The sequence below is a fragment of the Triticum dicoccoides genome, chromosome 4A (assembly GCF_002162155.2).
Source record: "Triticum dicoccoides isolate Atlit2015 ecotype Zavitan chromosome 4A, WEW_v2.0, whole genome shotgun sequence".
NCBI lineage: Eukaryota > Viridiplantae > Streptophyta > Magnoliopsida > Poales > Poaceae > Triticum > Triticum dicoccoides.
The window spans coordinates 627,245,553-627,267,643 of NC_041386.1; the positions used below are offsets into that span (position 1 = coordinate 627,245,553).

General features: G+C 45.8%; 1 protein-coding gene and 1 pseudogene across 1 annotated transcript; both read left to right on the forward strand.

Annotated features, from left to right (window-relative positions):
* Nucleotides 1-9,939: 9,939 nt before the first annotated feature.
* LOC119289449 lies at nucleotides 9,940-11,700 on the forward strand (annotated as a pseudogene).
* Nucleotides 11,701-14,709: 3,009 nt separating this feature from the next.
* Nucleotides 14,710-16,089, forward strand: LOC119289450 (aspartyl protease family protein 2-like). The gene has a single exon (XM_037568768.1). The coding sequence runs from the start codon at nucleotides 14,710-14,712 to the stop codon at nucleotides 16,087-16,089; it is 1,380 nt and encodes a 459-aa protein (XP_037424665.1).
* Nucleotides 16,090-22,091: the final 6,002 nt, after the last annotated feature.

Here is a 22,091-nt window from a genome sequence, read left to right on the forward strand (position 1 = left end):
GTAGAGCTTGAACCACTAACTTCAAAAGAACTTCTCTTGCTGCACATGACATTTTCCTTTCGCACCACCCTTGCACCCTTGCCCTTGATCTCTCATTAATGTGTTCAAAACTTTGCTCTGTAATTCTTCCCGCGGCTATTGGAAGGTCAAGGTACTTTTTCGACATAGCTTCTCTTTGAATCTGTAATGCCGCTTTGGTTCCTTGCCTTTTGACTTGTTATTTAAACCGATGATTAGAGTATTAGACTGGTTTCAAAAAAGTAAAATCGATGATCAGATGACTCCATTTTTCTCTCAAACAAAGGCAACCACGGTGCCCTGCGACACAAGGAAAATTGATTCCATCAAATATTTTTTTTACTCTAGCTTGTTTTTGTGGTGGGAAAAAAATACCCAAACTCATATTGGCTAGCAGTAACATTTCCAGCTGAATATTGTCTGTAATCTCTTATGAGCCCATCCCAGATACTGAGCCAGCATATCATCTTGAGATTTTGCAAAGTCACCGTATATGTCTCGTAGTCGACGGAACATCTCCTCCCACTGAACGCGCATCGCCGGAAATTCTGAAATAAATTCGGAATAAATGCGAGCACCGGGACTTGAATCCTGGTGGGCTGTGGATACCACTGTCCTCCTATCCATGAAACCACATGTTGGTTCACACATTTACATGTCCTACAAGTTATCTCATTATTCTATGTGTGGCCATACACATGGGAAATACCCTTTGGTCCTGGGTGTATATACACCTCATATGGGGATTTTTTATAATTAAAAAAGTCAAACCAGTTTGGAAGTTTTTTCACAATAAACTAGACTTTCTTTTGCACTAGTATATAAATTTTGACGAATAAAACATCAGTGTCGACTTTGGGACAAAAAAATTTTATCTGCTATTATAGGTCACTATCCACACTATTTTGACCATTTTTTGTCTTTTTTGAAAAGAGGTCAACGAGATTTTTTTCCTTTTCGTGGATTTTTTTACCAATGCAATGGGAGGTCAAGTTTATTTCAAAAATATTTTCTGCTTTTTTGACTTTTTATTTAATTACTATTTTTTTCATATCCATGGACCAAAAGTTCCCCTCCACATGTACACCACCTAATTAGACAGCAACCTCTCCACTTTGCAAAGCAGTTAGAGTTGGACAAAAGAAACATTTGCACCGCTTCTCTTTGACACCGCTTCTCTTTGCTTCTAAAGTTCCCTCACACAAACATTTGCCTCCAGCACCAAAGAAGCAACCTGCAGCGTGGAAAAATGCGAATGGTGGTTGACCACCATGACGGTTGTTATCCTGGCCGTCCAGCTTCCTCGTGATCCACATCTGGCGCGTATTCCGGTCCGAGCTGGCACCGTAGCCGCGCGTATTCTGGCGAAAAGGCAACCTAGTGACAACCTATGGAATCTCGTCAGGCCGTCTGCCCATTTCACGTGCCGAGCACCCTAGCAGTGTACCAACTGCTGCCAGAACAGTGGTCTGTGCGTGGACTAATTCTTGTCCACATGTCCACCTGCAGTAGACAGCGGCGCTAGTGTTAGAAGAGATCATTTAGGGAATGGGATTATCATTATTAGAGATTTTTCTCTAGTGACTAATGTTGGTATTATGATAGACAGTTCTAAAGTCAAACACATTATTGTTTTAAGGGCTGCCGTGTTCAATAATACTCGACAATAAGCACACCAAAAAAAGGGTTAATAAAAACTAGCATGTCGTATAACTATAGCTGATTATCTTTATACAAAATTACTAATTACACCTGCAAAAAATTACTAATTAACCACAACTTCAGAAGCACTTCTTGGCGGCGGGAGGAAGAACACAGATTTGGGAAGAACCAACAACAGCACATCTGTACGACAAACAACCTGTGCTTCGTTCCTCATTTTGACCCGTAAGCACGCTGTGCTCCAAGCGGTCAAGTCAAAATGCACTAGAATCAACAGCAACCTCTCCTGCCAGGAAGCATTCAGCAATCTATAACACGCTACAACACCCATTTAGGGAAAAAGTTCTGGCATGATGGCCTCAAACAGCATAGAGGGAACCAGTGCCATATGGTTTGCTGGACTTTTTAGTTTTAAATGAAACAATCAGAGTCAATGTTTAGTCACCCCATGCATCGGAGAAAACCAAATTACTCTGACAATAAACATCGGCAAAATTTACCTAGCATATATGAGCAGGAGTTTAAAATCACGTGCATGCACAAATCCATGTTAACATCCTAGACAATCAAACCAGACGCAAGATGCATATGAAGTTTTAAAAAGAGCTAGCAAAATGATATGCCACCCATATCAGGATTGCTCCTAAAGAGTTTGGTTTCCGCGGCACACCCGGAGTGTACTAACAAACAAATGATTAAACAAGCATAGCAAATAAGGTTCTCCCAGACGACCAGTAGTCATGTTTTGAAACAGAACGACATAATCAAGTTCATGTATCTAGAGAAAGTTAGGCTCAAAAGGCCCTGTGTCCTTACCACACACATTGCGGCGGTGTCCCATAACACCACATTTTGAACATTTTGGCAATTTCCGTGGCTCCTTTGGCAAATTTCCTCTATCAGGACACGTCGTGCTCTTGTGCCCTTGCACTCTGCAAATGGAGCAGAAACGAGACCTCTTGACATGCTGCTCGTAAGGAGGTTTGTCCCTGCTAGTTGTAGGTCGACCAACAGTCCTCTTCTTGTTAGGCACGACAATGACAGAGCAGCTTGATGCACCATCAGTGTTTTGCCTACAAGCAACGATCTTATGGTTCTCATCACGAGGGGTGGGTGCTGCACTGTTTTCCTTCTGCTCACGCTCGGCAAGGCCCATGCCATCCTTTTCCAAGCTCAGCGGCAACAATGTAGCACAAACATCCTTCATCAGGCTCATGAAAACTTCATGACACTTCACATTGCTATCTCCAAGCCGGACATCCTCCAGTGCTTTTATGTACATCGCATGATGCCTGAAAGTGTCGCTCAAAGGAGGTCCTTTGTCTTTCTGGTAGCTAGCCAGATGATCCCGAAGCACATCATGGGCATCTCTGGTCCAGCGTTTCAGTATGTGTTTCTGAGGAATCTGTGGCAAACGGAAGTGTGTCATAACCTACATAAAAGATGTGGGATGGAAATGGCAATTAGCAAACAGGATGAATGAGTCAATCATCGACCAACACACACAAGAAAAGAAAACAAAATTTGATAAGCACCCACCTGTAATGCATGGCAGCAAACCATGCCAGAGTGCTCGAATGTGCCACATTCGCAGTTGAAGAAGCTTTCATCTTCACTGACTTCCACCTTGAATTCAACTTTGCTCCATTTCTCTCTTGAAGATGCGTCAACATGCGTCGACTTGTACAACCTTCTAGGTTTCAATTCATCGAGAACCTATGAAAAGGACGTATACAATGCTTCACCAAACTGTTCAAACAAGGCCCTTGTCTAAACCTTGCTTGCATGCTTCTCGATAGGCAGATTTACTTTTAGAGAAACACCACTCTAAAATTTGTAAGCACATAAATGAGTAAACATTTCCAGAAGTATAATCAGCAGTTCAAATCAACAATAAGTGCACACTGTACTAACCAGGGATGTTCTTTTCTCTTGGAAGCTCTCCTCGGACTCCCTGTCGAATTGGAGCTTCTCAAACTGCCTCAAAAACAAATGCATGGGACACCCAGGAGGGACGTAGCCCTTGAGGAGGTGGTTTGCACTCTCGCTACGCTGAGTGCTGGTCATTTTTGCACAAAAAACACCTCTAAAGTATGGCTTCGCCCACTTATGGCGAACCTCGTATATCTGCGTCAGGAAAGGATGTTTGCGGAGAGAATACTTCTCCAACATTTCATCCCATCCGGCCTCAAACTCCTCCTCTGTTAACATGTGGTGCACAAGCTTATGGAACTCTAATTTGAAATCGCTTTTTCTTGCTCCAAAGTTTCCCCATCAACTCTTTAGCCTTCCGCAAGACATGCCATTTACACCACCGGTGCACTGTGTTCGGTAGCTCAGCTTCGATAGCAATTTCCATTGATCTTGCCTGATCTGAAAAAATAATCAGCAGGCAAATGCTTATCAACGACTATAGCATAGGCAAAATAAATCGAACAGCTATTGAATATATGTGATGATAGAAATATGACTGAGCTGCACACAAACCTGTCAGAATCGTTTTGGGGTGCTTCCCTCCCACCATGCGAATGAATTCCCTGAAAACCCATTTAAATGTTTCCTCTTTTTCATCTCTAACCATGACACCTCCGAATATTATACTATGGAAGTGGTTATTTACCCCGACAAACAGCCCAAACGGCATGTCATACAGGTTCGTTCGGTATGTCGTGTCAAACGTGGTAACATCTCCAAAACACATGTACTAATCACAACCCCTGCTAGTCACCCACATCAAAGTTTTAATCCGACTCTCCTCATCCACCTGCACTGTATAATTGAAACCAGGGTCATTTGCTTTCATCTCTGGCAAAATGTCCATTGTCTTCATCGCATCAAAATCAGATTGCTCCTTGTTAAGCTTCCGGCACAGAGTCTTCAAAGAGCGTTTTGTGAACGGGACATTCTCCACCGATCCAAAGAAACTACCAACGATGCTGAACACCTTGCCAAGCCCTACATTGTTGTCCCGCAGTTGCTTCACCAGATCCTTCGCATACCGATCAATATGCATATGTGACTTCCAATGCATTTTCTCCCCGCAAGTCAAAGACAATGGATGGTTATGAGCTTCTTTATGTTCTGATATGTACCAACCATTATCACTGGACCTAAGCAGCCTAATCATAGCGGTGCAACCACATCTCGTTGAACGGGTGTTCTCCTTTAGTGGTTTGCCCTGTTTTTCCACACACGGAAAAATTGTGCCAGTCAGAAGACAATTCATAATTCCAGGCCGGCATTAGCAAGAATGTAAAAAACATGAGAAATTCAGAAGAAGAAAAAAACACACTTCACAACCAAAGATTGACACGTACCGCACATGCACATACAATTTCTTGCGTGGCTTTGTTCCTGTCAACATTCAGTCTGCTGCTTGAAAGATGGACACCAAAACCGCACTCCCAAGAATAAAGATTGTAGAACTCATATGCCTCATCAATCAAGTCAAACGAGGTGCCAATTGTTGGCTTCACAACCGTTCCATTGTGCTTCTCTGCATATGCCCTAACAGACAATTCTAGTGCAATTTTCCTGTTTGGATTCAGATCCCTCACTGCAGGCCCCTTGCCTATCCGAACCCTGCATGTTTTTAGGAGGTATAAGCACTTGATTTTTATAAGCTCCCTGACCAAAATGCTATGCCAACGTGAAAAGTTATCAGATACAGTATGCACCACCATGGCTAAACAACACATATTACCACTAGAATTTACCCCAATTGGATGGTCTACTTTATTACACATCACATCTATACCACTAAATCCAGAAAACAAGCTAAAGTGTACAAGATGAGTAAATACGTGCGGCAAGAGATTTAACTACCCACAGCCAACATACTTGTGCAATATAAACTAAATCACACAAGTAGACACCAAGGCATTTCATTGAATTCCAAAAATATAGCAGTAACCACATAGACCCATAGTATGTAGGACATAATTCCAGTTTGAAAATCCTAACTGTATTCATATGTTCCACAATGGGAAATCACTTTTCTAGTTGCATCTATTTGCAAAGTAAATATTTAACCAGAAAACAACACACACAACTATACTCTCTGGGGAAGACATGGGATCAATTGTTACCTCCTCCTCCACCCGCTCGTTGCCTCGGAGCAGAGATCGAAGCCCGCATTGCCAAAGACATCGGCCATCTGGATTTCGTTAGCCCCATCTCCTATAGAACCAATCTGGCCATTGCCGCCGCTCATGGATGCCTGCGATTCGACAGGGTGGCCGCCTCCGCTGGGATCCTCCGCATCAATCAGAAACCTGATCCAAAGGGATAAGCTACAGTTAGGGGCCCATGATTTTATTTTAGAGCAGGATCTGATAGCGGACGGGGGTTAAGGCGGGAAGGAGACGTACCCATCGCACTGGCCACCAGAGGAGCCCATCTCGCCCGGAGAGGACGGCGGCGCCGTCCTGATTCAGTACAGAGGAAGAGAGGCCGGGACAAGAGAAATTGTGCGGCCCCTGTGGTTAGGCCGGCCGGAGGGGGAAAAGGGTGGGTGGAAGATGAGTCACGGGTCACATGTCATGTGCTATTTTGAAATAAACAGGTATGGGCCATCGGAACAGATGTGGTCGAGCCAGCCCATGTGCAGTACATGTGCCAAACGTATACGCCTATCCCTACTAGTAGGCTGATAGCAGGCCTGCGCCAACTTTCTAGCCTGCCAATCGGTGTGACCCAATCCAGATTACAATGCACATATCAACGGTCATGATAACCACCATCCTGAAGGGCGTCCGCCAAAAGTCCTCACTCCCTGCAGCGTCCTTTATAGATGTTGCATCCCATCCATCCCTAGTAATTCTCCGCTTCTTCAACTTCACCCAATGCATCTCAATGCAGACATAGCACACCTTCTCCACCATAAAACATAGGTCCATGACCTCCACCCTTGTGGAAGGAGCTTCAGTGCCGTAACTGCACCTGCAGTTGGGTCACTGACATGTGGCCCACATGTCAATGACCCAACTGCAGGTGCAGTTACGGCACCGAAGCAGCGTCCGCAGCCACATCACCATCTCCACACCGCTCCTTCTCAAAGACCTTGCTGAAACCAAGAACGAAATCAGGGGGTCCATGCTACATGATTCTTACAAGCTTCAGATGTGTCAATACAATTCCATTGAGATATTTGGATAGCTGATTCAGTGGAGTTGCCGATGGATCAGTAAAAACAATTTATAAACTCGGAATTCCGTAGAGTAGGTGTCCAATTCAATATCAATAATAAGATTAGATGTAAACGCTGCTTTCCAGACAGTGTTCATCGAATTTTACTAAGAGAACCAAAATTGTCTACTATACAGAGGAAAGATGATTGCAATAAAACAGAGAGCACGAACCCTAGCTGAAACCAAACAAGGCCGGCCTCGACTACCACACACGCCATTGCCTCGTTGCCATCCAACATGGGCGTAGGGAGTGGTTTTGGCGCAGGAATCTAAGAAGATGGAGTGGCGACCCTGCCTCAAACGTCAGTGGAGCAGAAGGATAGAGATGCAGCCCTCTTGCCGGAGCCGGAGCCGGCACTGGACCACGGGAGGGGAGGGCGGCCGGTAGTGTAGGCAGGAGCACGATGGGCCTCCCCACCAGACGACAAACCGGAATCGACGAGTGTGGTGGAGCAGCAAGATCGTGGGGAGGAGATGGTGGACTCGTTGCACGGCGGCGTCGTAGGTGGTGAAGCCGTGCACCGCGGCCGTAGCTGGTCCATCTCCCACGAGTAGCCCCACTGCGCATCGTCGTCCTTGGACTTGTACATGCCCTTGTACAGGTGCGTGATGGCGTACTTACGCGGGCACGCCGTGCCGACTTGTACATGCCCTTGTACAGGTACATGGCCATCAGCGCACTGCTGCCCTTGGACAGCTCTGCCAACATCAGCATGGCATGCACGCGGCCGGCGCCGTGCACGCACACCAGCCACTAGTAGAAAACAGGGCTATGGTCCAGGCCGGCTCAGCCCATTAGTCCCGGTTCAGTCTAGAACCGGGACTAATGTGAGCATTGGTCCCGATTCATGCGGCTAAGGCATTAGTCTCGGTTCATCTAGACCTTTTGGTCCCGGTTGGTGGGATGAACCGGGACCAATGGGCCTCGCTCCTGGCCCACAACCATTGGTCCCGGTTCGTGCCACAAACCGGGACTAAAGATTAGACCTTTAGTCTCGGTTTGAGACACGAACCGGGACTAAAGATCCCATTTTCAAACTATACCCCTCCCCCCCCCTGACCGCCTTTTTAGTTTTAGAAAAAACAAAAAAAATGATGGAAATGTCAATAAAAATAAAATAAAATAAGTTTCACATGTGATATGTGGTCTAGTTGTTGGGAAAATTTACAAATATGAATTTCGACTTTATTTACAAAATCTCTCTGGAATTTGTAAAATGGGCATAACTTTTGCATACGAACTCGGATGAAAAAGTTTTTTATATGAAAAATCATCTACTCGAAAAGTTACATCCGATGGAGACCGCCTATGACCTATTTGCAAATTTCTAGAATCCTCAAATTCCAAAAGGAAAAAAGTTATGCTCAAATTTCAGTTTTTTTAAATTTTCAGTAAATCTGGTCAAACTATGGTCAAACTACTTATTCAAGAAGTATTAGTGTTACTAAATAATTATTCAAGAATATTAGTGTTATTAAATAATTATTTCACCTTTTTTGAATTTTGGTCAAACTATGGTCAAACTGTGGTCAAACAATGGTCAAACTACTTATTCAAGAAATATTAGTGTTACTAAAAAATTATTGTTTTTTAGAACAATAGTTTTAAACTCAAACAGTGAAATATGTGACTTCATGCTCAAGCTAAATTCCTGAGGGTTAATAGGATTGACATCTTACTATTGTTAGGAAAACAACAAGTGTAGACTTGGAAACGAGGGAGAATAGAACCCGGAAGTTAAGCGTGCTCAGTCTGGAGTAGTGAGAGGATGGGTGATCGTTCGGGAAGTGAGATGATTTGGAATGATGAGGGATGATTAGAGATTAAATTGAGCAGTGATGAGGGGTGATTAGAGATTAGAGGTTAAAAAAATTCAGAAATTTGAAAATAAAAAAATTCAATAAAAATTCAAAAAAAAAATCAGGAAATTTCCTTTAGTACCGGTTGGTGTTACCAACCGGGACTAAAGGTGGACCGGCCACGTGGAGGACCGAACAGGGACTAAAAGGTCAGAACATTAGTACCGACACTTTAGTCCCGGTTCCAGAACCGGGACTAAAGGCCCTTACAAACCGGGACTAAAGACCCTTTTTCTACCAGTGAGCACCCGCAGGTCCTGGAGGCATCTCTGTCCTTCCGCTCCTCAAACTGGGTGACGGTGAAGTGCCCGATCTCAGCGAAGTCGAGCCTGGCGCCGACGACGCCCAAGCAGAGCGGCATGACGATCTGGTGCAACAGGTGTGAGACTACAAATCAGGAAGGATGAAAGGAATTGACGCGTGAATCGGGCTTGATTTTATCTGGACGCGTGAAATCAGGGAGAGGGAACGGGAAGTGGACCACGATTTCGCTTCCGCAGAGGCTACCAGTTTCGTCTGCCCTTCTAAATTGCTAAACGTACACACCTCAAGGTTAGTTTTTATCTGAACGGTAAGATCGAATTAGGTGGGCCTGATTGTTAGCGATATTTGATGTTGATTGTCCCGTGTACATGTTTTCGGGTGGTCTTACGGAAGAATATGTTTGCTTTTTTAATAATAGTAGAGATACCGCAACAGAGTTTCGTCTGCCCTTCTAAATTGCTAAACATACACAACTCAAGGTTAGTTTTTATCTGAATGGTTAGATCGAATTAGGCGGGCCTGATTGTTAGCTGATATTTGATGTTGATTGTCCCGTGTACATGTTTTCGGGTGGTTTTAGAGAAGAATATGTCTGCTCTTTTAATTGTAGTAGAGATAGAGATGAATTCGTGCGTATCTCTACCATGGATATCTGCAAGGGATATGCAAATATCAAAAACAGATTTTTCGCTCTTTAATAAATGCATCCATGGATATCTGCAAGGGATATGCAAATATCAAAAACAGATTTTTTTTCTCTTTTTAATAAGTGCATCCATGGATATCTGCAAGGGATATGCAAATACCAAAAGCAGATTTTTGCTTCGTAGTAAATGCAGCCGAACCTCCCTCCAGTATATATATACGGAATATGTGACAACCTTGGATCTGCGTAAAAGCAAAGTACTCAAGCGCCAACAAGTTAGCCAGCATTGTTGCAAAAGAAATGTCCATGAAGCTCGCCATGCGTGCTCTCCTACTCCCTCTAGTGCTTGCGGCGATCCTCCACCCTGCCATCGCCGTCTCTGTAGGTGATGGCAAACCAGGCCGCCGTGGCGGCGGCTTCAGCCTGCGGCTGATACCCAGCCCCGGCTGGAACCGTAGCATCCACGTCGACAACGACGGCTTCGTGCACCTGAATGAGCATGCCACCACCGCTCTTCGGCCGCCCATGCACACACAAGTTGGAGGCATGTACAGTGTTGTCACCAGCGTTGGAACCGGGGCCGGCCGACGCACGTACGTCCTCGCGCTGGACATGACCAGAAACCTGTTGTGGATGCAGTGCAATACGGTCCAAAGGCCGTTCGTGCAGCACCCACCGCCCTTCGACCCTGCCAAGTCGCCATCATTCCATCCCGTACCAGGCAACAACCCATTATGCTTGCGCGCCGACCATCTGCCCAGAGCGCATGACCCGTGCAACTTCCATCTTCGTCCCACCCGGCATGACGCCGTCGATGTGACCGGCGTGCTCGTCAATGACACCTTGGCCTTCGGAACCTCCGGCGAGTTGGCAGAGGTTGCTGGAGTCGTCTTTGGCTGCGCGCACACCAGCTATGGGTTCAACAGCCATGAAGTGCTCGCTGGTGCACTCGGCCTGGGAAGGCACAAGCCATCGCTCATTTGGACGCTCGGGCAACACAGGCATGGCGCCGTGCAACTGTGCAAGTGCATCGCTTCTCCTACTGTCTTCCTAGGCGCGGCTCGCCGGACCACCGCACCTTCCTACGGTTCGGCGACGACGTCCCGAGCACCCAACACATGGTGAGCACCCAGATCACGCCCGGCCAAGATTTCAGCGCCTACTTCGTGTTAGAGGTAATCTTGATTGATAAGATGTATACGTGAGGTCCAAGTACTAGTACGTTAGCAAGGTTAGTTTGGCTGGTTGGGTCCGGCTGTAGTAGGCTATAGGATAATTAGTAGTATTACAACTGCACGAGCATTGATACATGTCCAAGTCATAGGAGAGTCCGGTCAGGATCTGTATCATGTGTGTCCGTGTAGGTGTAGGACACGGTCTAGTAAGGCTGGGTTGGTTGTGTATATAAACATAGCCAAGCCGTGAGTTTTGTAACACGGTGTCGAGAAAAGCAGAAAATAAAAAGGAAAACAAAGGGCACGACAAGGGCTTTTGGCTATCAGTTTTGTGTACGCGTGTTCATTGTAATTTAATGTGATCGATCCTCTGGCAGAATTCCAACACTTCGTCACCCTCGTGGGCGTCAGCGTCGCCGGGCGGCCGCTGCAGCATATCAGGGAGCTGTTCGAGCGCCACTTGTACCCCTGGGGGTGGACCGGCGAAGTTGTGTTCGATGTTGGGACGCCATCGATGATGCTGATAAGCACAGCTTACCATAAGCTGGAGAACGCCGTGCTGGAGCACCTCAAGCCGCTCGGGGTGTCGCGCGTGCGCCACGCCGGATACTACCTCTGCTTCCGTGCGACGTCGCACCTATGGCAGCACCTGCCGACGGTGACACTGCACTTCGCGGAGGAGAACGCACGGCTCGTTCTCACACCACAACGGCTGTTCATTGCGGTGGGGCATGACATCTGCCTCGCCGTGCACTCGAGCCTGGACATCACCATCATCGGCGCAATGCAGCAAGTGGACACGCGCTTCGTCTACGACGTCATCGCAGGAAGGATCTACTTCGCCCCTGAGAATGCGTGCCATGCGGATCTCGGCGGACACATTTAATTCATTCATCTTTTTGTGTTCTGAATTTGAAGTGGTCAACTAGAGTAATCATCATCCATGAAAATAAAAATACAAGTGACCATTCGGATGTGAACTAGTAATCTTCTGCTTACCAGTTTCCTGGCTGCTCCCCATTACATAAGCACGTGTAAACTTGAGGACAGGTAAGAACACCATGAGGAGGGGCCTGTTTTTCTTCTGGCTTCTTCATCCGGTGGATCCAAAGCATAAGGTCTTGTAGGATGTTCTTGAGGGTGGTGATGTTGTGGTCATTCTGCTGCCTGAAGGTCATGGTATTCCTAGAATCCCATATCTTCCACAGAATGATGAGCAATATTGAGTTCCAGATTCTGTGATCAGTGTCCGCGGGTATGTGGCAATCCCAAAGATCGTCGATGCAGCCGTTGGGAGTGATGCCAAGTCTGAGCCATACACGCCTCGCTAGGGGGCAGTTGATGAAAATGAGTGTGATGTCTTCGCTGTCGAACCCGAATCTTGTGCATAGGGCGTCAGAAACAATATGCTTACGCAAGAGATTGGCCTTACAATTTAGCCGACAACGAAATAGGAGCCGTGCGAAAATCTTGACCCGATTGGGGGCTCGTGATGTCCAGATAGGCATGGAGTGGAGGTCCACCAAGTCCTCTCTCAGGGTGAGCTCGTATGCTGCTTTAGTGGAGAAAGGTAGGCCGCTAATGAGGAAGTGCTCATCTGGTTCTTGCGATGGCTGAAAGTCTTGCAATAAAGACAACAAAGACAACAACTTGGACGCAACATTAGAGGTTAGGCGAGTCCGCAGGAAAGATTCTAAACCTTGATTCAAAACAGCAGCCACGCAAGCAAGTGGGAGAGTGGCGTGTGAGTATAGGTAGGGGAACAATTCTGCAAGTGGTCTATGATGTAGCCAAGTATCTAGCCAAAAATATGTGTTGGTCCCAGAGTTGGTCAGAACAAAGGAAATGGGATGTAGGAAGGGGAGTTGTTGGTTAATGGTTCTGCAGAGAAAGGATTGGTTGCTTTGTGGGTTAATAAGAGCATTGGGGTGTTGGAGAGCAAGTCAGTCAAGCCATGGTGTGCGTTGTGGTAGTAAAGCTTTGGCGGCAAATTTCATGAGGAGAGAGCGATTTTGTTGTGGCAGATTCTTCAGTCCTAGACCACCAAATTTCTTCGGTTTTCAAACATCTTTCCAACCAACTAGACAGTCAGTACCCGTGCATGTTTCTTCAGCATCCCAAAAGAAAGCGCGGCGGATCGAATCCAGAGTTGTGAGTACACTTTTCGGGATGAGAAAGACGGACATAAAGTAAACCAGGGTGGATTCAATTACTATGATAGGACGATTAGTCGACTATCGCTTTAGAGAGCAGTCGAGCGGCCAATCGGAGAGAACTTTTTTGCATTTGTCGATAATAGATAGAAATGCATTGGCGGGTAGGCGAGTAGGCGCTAGAGGGAGTCCTAGGTAGATCCGCGGGAAAGAGGAGACTGGGCATTGTAGGGTGGATGCAATGAAGGAAGCAATGTCAGGCGTGACATGTAGGGTGGTTTTTGTGGTCGTGCATTTTTAATTTATATTTACAAGTAAACTCAATTAAGCATCGGCACAACCAAAGGTGATCTTTGCACCTATACAGTTTCTATGGATCACTGCAAAGCACAAACATTTCTCAACTTGTAAAATGGATTTCCTCGAACTATAGGTTTTTGGCCTAATTGCTCACAAATAGTTAAATTCTGCAACAAAATATTACTAGTATAACGTAGAGTGGGATACATTTATCGAGCAATATATATATTGAGTTTGTCATAGATACACAGAATTCCCTATTTGACGGCGTTTCATCAAATTACTGGGCAACAAACCCGGCCTCTGCATAACTAGAATGGAAAAAAAATGTACCCATTGGGTAGGCCGGGTACGGGTATGGAACGCATACACCCGGTCTCTGTATAATTAACTAGAATGCACATAGCCAACCCAACACACACACACGAAAACACACCAGCGACTAGTAAAGTCATAAGAGCAAAAGTTATGCCTTGGCATGAAAAAAGAAAAAGAAAAAGAAAAAGAAACCGCCCCAAATCAATCAAATCAGCGATCGACAAACTATATTTAAGATCATATCGGCACCAACCGTTGGCACCACATTGATGATGAGGATTTTCGACACCACCGCCTTCCGGAAGAAAGCGACACTCAAGTGCCGCCGTCACCAAATCCAATCACAAAGGTCAGAATGAAAGTTTTCACCTTGATGAAACAGTTTGAACTAAATCTATGCATGGATAGCCCGGCCCAGAGGCCTGACCCCCAAAGCCCAGCATCCGGGCCAGGCCTGGGCTCCATTTTTGGCCCAAAGACCGGCCCAAAAGCCCGGAATAAGCCCCAAATGCCCATAAAATCTAGATTTTATTTGGAATATAGATATAGTTTATTATTTTAATACCCCAAATATTATTATTTTAATTGAAAATGTCACTGTTCCTGTGCTTCGGGCCGGGCCAGGTGCCCGGGCCCAACCTGGCCCAGCCCGAGGAATGATCAGGTCTAGACTGAACGTATCTGAGCAATGCCTCCAACAAAATAACGACATAAAAAACATCACCATTGTCAGGGATGACCACTCGGGTCTGACCTGGTTCGCCCTGGACCTCGAGACCAGGTGCTCACAGAACCACCAACCCAGCAGCTTCAATTTAATTGCCGCCACTCCAGAAGCATCTCTACTATCTATCACTCTTTCTGATTTGCACCATTAATTCAAGAATGGCATGAATTAATTTGTGCGTATTTCCTCCATAGGTATCTGTAAGGGATATGCAGTTTTTTTTTGCCTCTATCTATCACTCTTTTCGATTTGCAGCATTAATTCAAGAATGGCATGAATTAATGTGTGTGTATCTCCTCCCTAGATATCTGCAAGGGACATGCAGCAAACCCTCCCCTCCAATATATACACACGTCAAATCTGGATTTACGAGCCAACAAGCATTGCTGCAACAGAAATGTCCATGAAGCTCGCCGCGTGCTCTCTCCTCCTTCCTCTAGTGCTTGCGGCGCTCCTCCACCCGGCTGATGTCGTCGCTGTAGGTGATGGCACACCAGACCGCGGTGGCGGTGGCTTCAGCCTGCGGCTGGTACCCAGCCACGGCTGGAACCGTAGCATCCACGTCGACGACGACGGCTTCGTGCACCTGAATGAGCACCCCACCACCGCGCTTCGGCCGCCCATGCACACACAAATTGGGGGCAAGTACAGCGTCGTCACCACCGTTGGGACGGGAGCGGGACGACGCACGTACGTCCTCGCGCTGGATATGACCAGCAGCGAACTGTGGATGCAGTGCAAGCCGGTCCAAAAGCCTTTCGCACAGCAGCCGCCGCCCTTCGAGCGTGCCAAGTCGCCGTCGTTCCGCCATGTACCGGGCAACAGCAGGTTATGCTTGCCGCCCGCTCATGGGCATCGGCCCACAGTTCAAGACCCATGCAAGTTTCGTAGCTTCGGACTTAACGGCACCGATGCGAGAGGCGTCCTGAGCAACGAGACCTTGGCCTTCGCGGCCGCCGGCCAGGAGGCGGAGGTTGCTGGCGTCGTCATTGGCTGCACGCACAGCAGCGACGGCTTCAACTTCAACAGCCACGGAGTGCTCGCCGGGGTGCTCGGCCTGGGAAGGCAGGCCCCGTCGCTCATCTGGACGCTCGGCCAACACAGGCATGTTGCCGTGCAAGTGCATCGCTTCTCTTACTGCCTCCCTAGCCACGGCTCGCCGGACCACCACACCTTTCTTCGGTTCGGCGACGACATCCCACACACCCAACACATGGTGAGCACCAAGATCTTGTACACGAGCTTCACCACTAGCCGAGATTTCAGCGCCTACTTCGTCTCCCTCACGGGCGTCAGCGTCGGCGGGCGGCAGCTGGACCTGGAGCATATCGGGGAGCTGTTCAAGCGCCACATCCATGGTGGCAGGTGGACCGGCGGATGCGCATTCGATGCTGGGACTGCGGCAATGGTGATGGTAGCGCCCGCTTACGAAAAGCTCAAGGACGCCGTGTTGGAGCACCTCAAGCCGCTCGGGGTGCCAACCGTGTCCCGCGTCGAGTACCACCTCTGCTTCCGCACGACATCGCAGCTCTGGCAGCACCTGCCCACGGTGACGCTGCAGTTCGCCGAGCCTGAAGCGCGGCTCGTACTGCCGCCACAACGGCTGTTCGTCGCAGTGGGGCACGACATCTGCCTCGCCGTGGTGCGGAGCAACGACATCACCATCATCGGCGCCATGCAGCAAGTGGACAAGCGCTTTGTCTACGATGTTAGAGATGGCAGGATCTACTTCGCCCCTGAGAATGGATGCCATGCAGACGCCGGCCACCAGATTTAATTCAACTTTTGTTGTTTGAAATTGCAGTTATATATCAACTATTAAGGAAAATAAAAAAAGTTAAGAAAGATGTTTGATCTTGTTCTTACGGTACCATTTCTAACTTCCTACTCCCCCCGTTCCAAAATATATATTTAGACTTTTGGATGCAGTGAGTGGATTGAAATGGCTCCTAATGAGCTTCTTCCTCTTTTACTTAAAGATGTAAGTGTTATCACCAATGAATAAACAAGGAACTTTAGCTGTCAAAAAAAATCCTCAAATAAGTTCTTCAGACGCGCTTATGCTGATGCCCCATCAGACTTTTTTTATCTCGATGATTTTGTACTTGTGTGATGGACATGATGGTTGCTTTATTTATAAAGCATGATGAAAGCCTATTTCGACACAAAAGGTGGTCTTTGCAAGTATGCTGTTTCTACTGATCATAGCATGGCAAAGTTAGGAAAAAACAGCGGCCAAATTTATCCGATCTTCTGATTTTTTTTTAATTTGAAGTTTGCAACTGTCATGAAAAAAAAGTATGATTGTGTCATATATTTGAAGTTGCCAATCTTCCCCCAATAATAAACCAGTGATTGTCCGTCGTCGCCGTTTTTGCAAAAAAAACCCTGTATTTATTTGAATTCAACCCGCATTCCTATATGAAGTGTGCTTCTGAGAAAACGTTTCGTTTTTGCAAAACAGCCCCTGCAGTAGTTGGAATTCAGCCCGCAGTCTGTATATTCCTTACTTTATACTGCCTCTTATCCATTTCCAGACACCACCGCCGGCCACTCGCCGCCGCTTGGCGCCGGCGTCCACGCCGCAGAGGCCAAGGAAGCCGCCGCCACTTACCACAGGAGTCCGAGCGAGGGTCCCAGGGGAACGGCGACGGGGCTCCTGTGGCCGCCGGCGTCAGGAGAAAGGAGGGTGGCGGCGCTCCGGGCGACGGGCAGCAAGCGGAGGCGAGGAGGTGACGGGTTCTTGGTGGTCGCTGGCGTGGCGAGGGCCGGAGGGGACGCCGGCGCGGGCGTCGGGCGTGGTCGGAGCAGAGGAACACGGGCTGCGACGCGGCGTGTGCGGTCGGAGCAGAGGAACGCGGGTTGCGGCGCGGTGCAAGAAGGCGGGGCTGGTGCTGGAGCTTGAGGGCACGGCCGCCCTCGCATGCGTCCAGATGACGGTAGAGGGCCAAGCCTGGCTTGGCCTGGTGCTGGAGCTTCAGGGCGCGGCAGCCATGGCGTACGTCCACATGACAGCAGATGGCTGGGCGCGGCTTGGCGTTGCTAAGAGCCATGAGGTCGGCGCCGCCGGCCTCCAGGCCACGCTGGACTAGCTGCTGCACTCCCCTGCGTCGTCGCCGTGCCCCGTGTGGTGCGTGCGAACCCGCCGTGAACAGCTGCCCCGTGTGCGCGGCCACCAAGAACATCTCCCTCCATTCCAGTTCCAAGCTTGTGAGTGGTTTGGGTAGTGGCCCAGCTAGCACCCCTTCATCATTTTGGATAGGAGTAGCGGCATATGTTGCTAAGATAGTGGATTCAGGCATATTGTTGTAATACTTTGTAAGGTCCTCAAGAATAATCAATAAAGTGGCCATATGCACCTCCCAGATGCAGAGGCCGGGGGTCATCCTCCTTTTCTAAAAAAAAATTCTAGCTCCAAGCCATGCCGCCAGTTGGGCCGACGGTGGACGTGCGTCGTGCCGTGCTCGCGCGCAAGGCCCGTGTCCAATTTGGATTGATTGCAGACCGTGTCCTTGTCGAACACAAGTCAATGGAGTGCCCAATCCGGATTGTATTTTTTTGATATAAGAAGGAAGGGTACTCGGCCGTAATCTTCATCAGGTCAATTCTGGACGAACATCCAATGTCGCCGCCGAGTTCGCCGGAGGAAGAAGCGCCGAGTTTCGCCGGAGGTACAAGAACATCCGTCCAGCACTGCAATGTCGCCTGCGTCTGCTACATCAGAGGTATGTATCCCCTTGACCTCTGATTTTCTGTCCTGGAGCCATCAGGCTACCATGGAAGTTCAGCTTAACCAGGCATCCTCAATCCTCCATGGAGGCACTAATTAGTCAGGCATCTGATCTTGGTTAGTTTTACAAGATCAGAAAAAGAAGATATGAAAGGTCAGGTTACACATCGAGATACATAGTACTAAGGTCAACTGACTATTAAAGAGGGAATCCGAGCACAACATTACTTGCTAGCAGGCAGCAGGGGCTGCAACTTTTTTTCAGCTGGGAATCATCTTGTCCTTCTGAAAAGATTTGCTTGCTTGACACTGTTTGAATTTGCTTGGTTAATCTTCAGTTATAGTGCTTGATGGATTTCATAATCTATCAATGCCTTAATCATATAGTACTAATGAATTCCAATTGCATGCTGAAATCATTCTGATGTTGCTCCTGACTGAAATTGGTTGAGTCATAAGTGGCTCATTGCTTCAGTTTATAGGTCTGGCTAAGAATTTGTTTTCTGCTAATGGTGTAGCATTGTATTAATTTGTTGTGTACATGCTAATTCTGAATTTTGGCATCGATTGATAGAATTTCATCCAAACTAAAATGTTGTTGTTCAAGTGTAGGATAATTGGTTTTGATGTCTCTGTTGTGTGTGCGCGTGCAGGTGCCAAAGGCGTCTGATATAACTCGGGTGGATGCCAAGGAGATTCGGCTGTCGGACATGCCACCAGTAACACTCGATGATACCAACGTGCACACTGTAAATTTCCCCCCTGCAAATTGCATAATTTCTATACATGCTGCTGCTGCTGTTGATTTATTATTATTACTGGTTTGTCATACATAGACAACAGCTATTCTAGAATATCATCATCCAAGTCTGAGCATATAGTTTTTAGTATATATGTGATAATTCTTCTGCAAACATTTGCTGCTACTGTTTTTAGGATCTTGCCGAAACATCAAGTTTCTCGAACAGAAAAATTCTGTCATTTTGGTGAAACAAAGAATTTATCTCTAGCATGTTGAAACAAATAATTTATCTCTAGCATGGAAATTATGTTTCTTACCAACAAGAAAGTATCACCGCATTATTTTATTTTGTTACCACTAATCATTGGGTTGCTCCATTAGCAGGAAGTCAATTTGTCAGTGGAAACATAGCTGCAAGGATGCGATATTTCTACTTTGAGGTTACTTAAGCTTTTGGATTCCACATTTAGTTGCCATCACCAAACTGGTATGCAATTGAGTTGCACTTGCGCGCACATGTTGATTTCTAAATATCGCACAGTACTATAGTTGTGCTCCTCTAAATAGCTTATATTTGAGCAGTCTTGCGGAATAGTTACAGTGAAGAAAAAGCTTGCAAGATTGATTTGATTTGTTGCTTTTTTGAGTGGCGCTGCCCCTATTAGGCTAAGAAGCACTATACGACGACTAAAGTACATCAGATTAACTTTCATGATTTCTCTGGAATTTTTGTAATTTGTTGTATGTTATTTTTGAATTATTTTGGGTACAAGGAAAGAAGTGCCAGAGACTGCAATTGTTTCGTGGTAAAATTTACTGATGGTGGTGTTTCTTTTCAAGATTATATTATTGTTTGCTCATTTGGTCCTTGGATGGTCTACTGATTTTTTTTCTATTCCTTCTGGATAATTTGCTTCAGTTCATCAGACTACCTAGGGAAACATGCACATTCTTTATCTAAAGATATATTGGGCATCAGTCCACCTGTCATGAGATCTCTGAATTTTGGAGGCATGTTGTATTTTCTGAATTATTTCTTGCAGATATTATGCTTGGACTCACAAATGCATGTAATGCTTCCACTAGAGGTTTGTTCTTCATTCCTTCTGTGTTATTCCTCTTTCAAGTTTTTGGTCCTTGAAAAGTAATAGTACTTGCTAGGTTTTCTAGGTGCAATTTTTTTGTAGTAGAAGCTGAATGTATATGGCCTGAATTTACATATCAGAGTGTATGAGTTGATTAAGGGTATGGGACCTCAAACAACACGCGTCGTCACTAAGTTTCTTATATTTACCAATTGAAACATATCACTAAGTTGCTACTGATGTCACAGTGTCCATAATTCAGAACACATAATAAGTTAAATCAAGCCAATGATTTTGTTCTTTTAGCCAGAGTCAGGTTCAGAGTTGTTCACTCTGACTTTTATCGGCACATCCATAAGCAAGCTAGCACGTATTATTTAACTGAAGCAGAGGGCGGCTAAGCTATGAATGCTTCATTCTTTGTTCTGAACAAATGCAGCTATGACTTTGTATATTGAAGAACCGGCACCTGAGTGTGTTCTGTTTTTATAGGCTGCAGAGTCTGGAGAGTAAAGCTTGTACATTTTGTAAACCATTTTGTTCCAGTTTCCCTTAGTATACAAGTCTATACTGTCTCAGGTTTTGCCATTGCCGATCATGTACTTCTTTCTGTGCTAGATCAGTATAAGTATATTTAGCTCATGAACACATGGCATTTGGATTGAACCAAGAAATTTCATGTTGCTGACTACATATACCTGAACATGGTGGCTTGAACTTGGTTATTCTTGGACATGATGCTGGAATAATTCTTGATGTTTCATATATTCTGCTCTTTCTTCAGTTATCAATTAGCTTAATTGCATCCCTGATGGTAGTTTTAGATATGTAGCAAAATAAAGGGTGCTTCATAATTCATTAGATGTAGACCAGTAGGGTCAATTACACATTGTTGGTTGTAAATGACTTTCAGTTTTAGCTTTCATAAAATTTAGACATGTGCTCTTTAACAGTTTGCTGTGGTTGATGGTGGTCCTATGTGTTGGTTGAAATTATCCTGTTGGATAATATTACTTTTACTAGCAGTTACAGTGCTTTTATTATTTTATTGGCACAAATATCATCACATATATTGCTATTGATGTAATATTATATTCCTTCACTGAAAGCAAACATTTTAGTGGCTGTTGTGGTACTCTTATTATTGTTATTTTCCAGAATCACAGGTGTTGTAGTACTATGTCCCTTCACTGAAAGCAAATCTTGTTTATTGCTAAAAATAATCAGTTTCATATGGGAGGTATCGAGTCGAGCTTCTGTTGTTTCGACCGTCGGCGGTGCTTCATTACTGCGTCGCTAGGATGCCCGAGGGAACAAAGGGCAGGCGGGGAGAGGATCTTCGACGATAGTTAGAAGCGGACGGAGTGTGCGCGGCGGCTGCGCACAAGGGAGTACTAGAGAATGGAAAAAGATAAGGAAGAGCCATCACGGCCCAACAGTAAGATCATCTTTTTTTAGGGATCGCAGCTATATGAAGATGAGTTTGTGGGTCCTTCCATGCATGTTAACTATTTTGTTTCGGCCAAGCCCAAATAGTAAAAAGATAAACTTCCCAACCAAACTACCAACTATCTGTAAAAATTACCAAACAAAACTGCCCAAAAAGTTAACACAAGAATAGTTAAAAAAATATTTCAAACAAATATGTTCGTAATTTTTAAAAACACTTAAAAAATTTCCCAAAAAAATCACTTCTTACTACAAAAATACATTCTTTTCAAAAAATGTTATTTTATAGAGTTTACATTTGAATGGAATATTAAGTTTTATTAAAAAAATAAATTTCCATGTTCAACATTTATTAAAATTAGATATTAAAAATGATGAAAAATGACCCATCAAGCAGCTTCTACCACTTTTATCGCCCGGTGCAACGCACGGGCATTTGTATTAGTTCCAAAAAAGTTAGGAAAAAACCGGCTTCTGCTTGCTTTGCAATCGCTGCCATCGGGCATTGACTACGTTTTCTGACCCACCAAGCGGACATCCGGGGCGAGTTTGGGCTACACTGAGGAGACATCCTAGTTAGTGGTCGTTTGAACCACTAAAAAAACTTGGCGGTTATTCGGGCCCTGGCCCACTACATAATTCATCTGTCAGTAGGCAGGTTACTCGCTCTAGTTTATTTCTTTATTTTTCTGCTCTCAACTGTTTTAGAATTTTACTATGTAATAAAAATATCATAAATTAGAAAAAATTATGAATTTGTAAGCATTTGAGTA